Here is a 5000-nt window from a genome sequence, read left to right as displayed (position 1 = left end):
CTCTCCTCCCCCTCTCCTCTCTCCTCCCCTCTCCTCCCCCTCTCCTCTCTCCTCCCCTCTCCTCCCCCTCTCCTCTCTCCTCCCCCTCTCCCCTCTCCTCCCCTCTCCTTCTCTCTCCTCCTCTCTCCTCCCCCTCTCCTCCCCTCTCCTCCCCTCTCCTTCCCTCTCCTCCTCTCTCCTCCTCTCCTCCTCTCTCCTCCTCTCTCCTCCCCTCTCCTGCCTGTCTCCTTCCCCTCTCCTCCCCTCTCCTCCCCCTCTCCTCTCTCCTCCTCTCTCCTGCCTCTCTCCTCCTCTCTCCTCCTCTCTCCCCCCCCTCTCCTTCCCTCTCCTCCCCCTCTCCTCTCTCCTCCCCTCTCCTCCCCCTCTCCTCTCTCCTCCCCTCTCCTCCCCCTCTCCTCTCTTCTCCCCTCTCCTCCCCTTCTCCTCTCTCCTCCCCTCTCCTCCCCCTCTCCTCTCTCCTCCCCTCTCCTGCCTGTCTCCTTCCCCTCTCCTCTCCTCCCCCTCTCTTCTCTCCTCCTCTTTCCTGCCTCTCTCCTCCTCTCTCCTCTCTCCTCCCCCTCTCCTCCTCTCTCCTCTCTCCTCCCCTCTCCTCCCCTCTCCTGCCTCTCTCCTTCCCCTCTCCCCTCTCCTGCCCCTCTCCCCTCTCCTGGCCCTCTGTCCCCCTCCTGTCCCTCTCTCTCCTGCCCCACTCTTTACTCCTGCCCCTATCCTGCCCCTCTCCTCTCTCCTGCCCCTCTCCTCCCCTGCCCCCCCCCCCCCAGGGAATCGCCGGCACAGATGTGGCCAAAGAGGCCTCTGACATCATCCTGACGGACGACAACTTCAGCAGCATCGTGAAGGCGGTGATGTGGGGGAGGAACGTCTACGACAGCATCTCCAAGTTCCTCCAGTTCCAGCTGACGGTCAACGTGGTGGCGGTGATCGTGGCCTTCACCGGCGCGTGCATCACTCAGGTGGGCCATGGGGGGCCACTCAGTTGGATCAGGGCTGGGAGGAAGCTGAGCGCTGGGAGGCCGTGCTGACCCGCACTCAGAATAGTTCCCATCCGGACGATTGTTGCTGGAGGTCAAACAAGTTGTAGCTGCAAACTCTTCTGAAGAGCTTCAGCATCATTAAAGCATGTGGACACAGCCAAGTAATGTGCACGTAGTATGTAGTATACTACAGTATACTATAGTATAGTATAGTATAGTATATATAGTATGTAGCATAGTAGGCTATAGTACAGTATATATAGTATGTAGTATACTACAGTATAGTACAGTATATAGTATAGTACAGTATAGTATATGTAGTAAAGTATGATACAGCATATTATGTATAGTATAGTATAGTTTAATATGTATAATATAATATGGAATAGTATAGTTTAGTATATATAGTAAAGTGTAGTATAGTACAGTATAAAGAAGTATAGTTAAGTTTAATACAGTATAGTATTGTAGAGTATAGTAGAGTATAGTATAATATGTATAATGTAATATGGAATAGTATAGTTTAGTATATATAGTATAGTTTAGTATGTATAGTACAGTATAGTTGAGGTGTTTATAAGGTGTATTTTATAGTTATATATGTCGTCACACTGTGGGTCTCCTATTATTTTATGAAACAGACACAAACTCCTTTGTGCTCATTCCTTTTCTCTTAACTGGGGGCTAATGAACAGACCCTGCTTCTCATTCAGATCCTCTTGCATTTGACCCCGTGTGTGTGCGTGTGTTTGTGTGTGTTTGTGCGTGTGCGTGTGCGTGTGCGTGTGCGTGTGCGTGTGCGTGTGCGTGTGTGTGTGTGTGCGTGTGTGTGTGTGTGTGTGTCAAGTCTTTCTGCAGCTCTAACTCTGTGTGTGTGTGTGTGTGTCTCAGGACTCTCCCCTCAAGGCGGTACAGATGCTGTGGGTGAACCTGATCATGGACACCTTCGCCTCGCTCGCCCTGGCCACCGAGCCCCCCACCGAGGCCCTGTTGCTACGGAAACCCTACGGCCGCAACAACCCGCTCATCTCCCTGACCATGATGAAGAACATCCTGGGGCACGGCATCTACCAGCTAGTCATCATCTTCACCCTGCTCTTCGTCGGTACGGCACACAAACACACACCCACACACGCACGCACACACCCACACAACACACACAGACGCACACACACCCACACATGCACGCACTTATACACACGCACACACACACACGCACCCACACGCACGCACACACACAACACACACACACACGCACGCACCCACACGCACGCACACACACAACACACACACACGCACGCACCTGCACGCACACACCTGCACGCACACACAAACACACACCCACACACACACACACACACAACACACACACACACACGCACAAACAAACACATATACACAAATACACACACACACATGCACATGCACACACACACACACACGCACCCACCCACACACACGCACCCGCACGCACACACCTGCACGCACACACACACACACCCACACGCACGCACGCACACACACACACACACACATATGCGCACGCACCCACGTGCACAAACACGCAAACACCAGCACGCACACACACACACAAACACACACACACACACACACACACACAACACACAACACACACACACAACACACACACGCACAAACAAACATATACACAAATACACTCACACACGCACATGAACACACACACACACGCACACGCACACACACATATACAAACATACATGGCAACACATACATGCACACACACACACACACACACACTGGAACACAAACGCACAAACACGCACACGCGTGCACACACGCACACACACACACACAGACACACATTCGCAGACACTGACACGCACGCATGCACACGCACACACAAAGACACTAACACAGGCATGAACTGTACATGTGTGTAAATGTAGTCAGGATGACCTAAAGGTAACCAAGAGTTCCGATGGCCTCCTTGGAGTGACCCGCCTTCAGAGACACTATTGGCTGTCGATCCTTTTGACAAGCTCCTGTCCAGACCCAGGCAGAAGCAGCTGTCCATGTCCCCCCGTCAGCGTTCAGACATACTCACCATCAAATCCATCGGAAAACTCTGTCCCAGTCCTCCCACTCTGTCCCAGTCCTTCCACTCTGTCCCAGTCCTCCCACTCTGTCCCAGTCCTCCCACTCTCTCCCAGTCCTCCCACTCTGTCCCAGTCCTCCCACTCTGTCCCCTGGTCTGAGAAGCACTACAGGGTTACAAGAGATAACCCATTCATCCAGCACACAGAACAACACGATGCCTCATGTGTTCATGTGTTCATGTCCTCATGTCTTCATGTCTTCATGTGTTAATGTCCTCATGTCCTCATGTCTTCATGTCCTCATGTGTTCATGTCTTCATGTCCTCATGTGTTCATGTCCTCATGTGTTCATGTGTTCATGTCCTCATGTCTTCATGTCCTCATGTCCTCATGTCCTCATGTCCTCATGTGTTCATGTGTTCATGTCCTCATGTCTTCATGTGTTACTGTCCTCATGTCCTCATGTCCTCATGTGTTCATGTCTTCATGTGTTAATGTCCTCATGTCTTCATGTCCTCATGTGTTCATGTGTTCATGTCCTCATGTGTTCATGTGTTCATGTCCTCATGTGTTCATGTCCTCATGTCTTCATGTCCTCATGTGTTCATGTGTTCATGTCCTCATGTGTTCATGTGTTCATGTCCTCATGTGTTCATGTGTTCATGTCCTCATGTCTTCATGTCTTCATGTCCTCATGTGTTCATGTCTTCATGTCCTCATGTGTTCATGTCCTCATGTGTTCATGTGTTCATGTCCTCATGTCTTCATGTCCTCATGTCCTCATGTCCTCATGTCCTCATGTGTTCATGTGTTCATGTCCTCATGTCCTCATGTCTTCATGTGTTACTGTCCTCATGTCCTCATGTCCTCATGTGTTCATGTCTTCATGTGTTAATGTCCTCATGTCTTCATGTCCTCATGTGTTCATGTGTTCATGTCCTCATGTGTTCATGTGTTCATGTCCTCATGTGTTCATGTCCTCATGTGTTCATGTCCTCATGTGTTCATGTGTTCATGTCCTCATGTGTTCATGTGTTCATGTCCTCATGTGTTCATGTGTTCATGTCCTCATGTCTTCATGTCCTCATGTCTTCATGTGTTCATGTCCTCATGTCTTCATGTCCTCATGTCCTCATGTCCTCATGTCCTCATGTCCTCATGTGTCCTCATGTCCTCATGTCCTCATGTCTTCATGTCCTCATGTCCTCATGTCCTCATGTCCTCATGTCCTCATGTCTTCATGTCCTCATGTCCTCATGTCCTCATGTCCTCATGTGTCCTCATGTCCTCATGTCCTCATGTGTTCATGTCCTCATGTGTTCATGTCCTCTCCCCAGGCGAGCACATCTTCAACATCGACAGTGGCCGTAACGCCCCCCTCCACGCGCCCCCCTCGGAGCATTACACCATCGTCTTCAACGTCTTCGTCATGATGCAGCTCTTCAACGAGATCAACGCCCGCAAGATCCACGGGGAGAGGAACGTGTTCGACGGCATCTTCAAGAACCCCATCTTCTGCTCCATCGTGCTGGGCACCTTCCTCATGCAGGTGAGGAGGAGGAGGAGGAGGAGGAGGAGGGGGAGTAGGAGGAGGAGGAGGAGGAGGAGGGGGAGGAGGAGGAGAGGAGAGGGAGGAGGAGGAGGAGGAGGAGGAGGAGGAGGGGGAGGAGAGGAGGACGGGGAGGAGGAGGAGTAGGAGGAGGAGGAGGAGGAGGAGGAGGGGGAGGAGGAGGAGGAGGAGGAGGAGGAGGGGGAGGGGGAGGAGGAGGAGGAGAAGGAAGAGGAGGAGGAGGAGGAGGAGGAGGGGGAGGAGGAGGAGGAGAAGGAAGAGGAGGAGGAGGAGGAGGGGGAGGAGGAGGAGGAGGAGGAGAAGGAAGAGGAGGAGGAGGAGGAGGAGGAGGGGGAGGAGGAGGAGGAGAAGGAAGAGGAGGAGGAGGAGGAGGGGGAG

General features: G+C 52.2%; 1 protein-coding gene across 1 annotated transcript in view; it reads left to right on the top strand.

The window, feature by feature from the left end:
* atp2b3b (ATPase plasma membrane Ca2+ transporting 3b) overlaps positions 1 to 5000 on the top strand; it is a gene marked incomplete at both ends in the record, with an annotated part of 41150 nt that overhangs the window by 17545 nt on the left and 18605 nt on the right. Inside the window, 3 exons of the mRNA XM_079741193.1 lie at positions 762 to 953; positions 1866 to 2079; positions 4390 to 4601. Coding sequence (XP_079597319.1) covers positions 762 to 953; positions 1866 to 2079; positions 4390 to 4601 — 618 coding nt within the window. The remainder of the gene's footprint in view (positions 1 to 761; positions 954 to 1865; positions 2080 to 4389; positions 4602 to 5000) is intronic.

This window comes from Pollachius pollachius (assembly GCF_949987615.1).
Source record: "Pollachius pollachius genome assembly, chromosome: 8".
Lineage (NCBI taxonomy): Eukaryota > Metazoa > Chordata > Actinopteri > Gadiformes > Gadidae > Pollachius > Pollachius pollachius.
The sequence above is the reverse complement of the archived record's forward strand: the minus strand, read 5'-3'. Positions and strand labels throughout refer to the sequence as shown.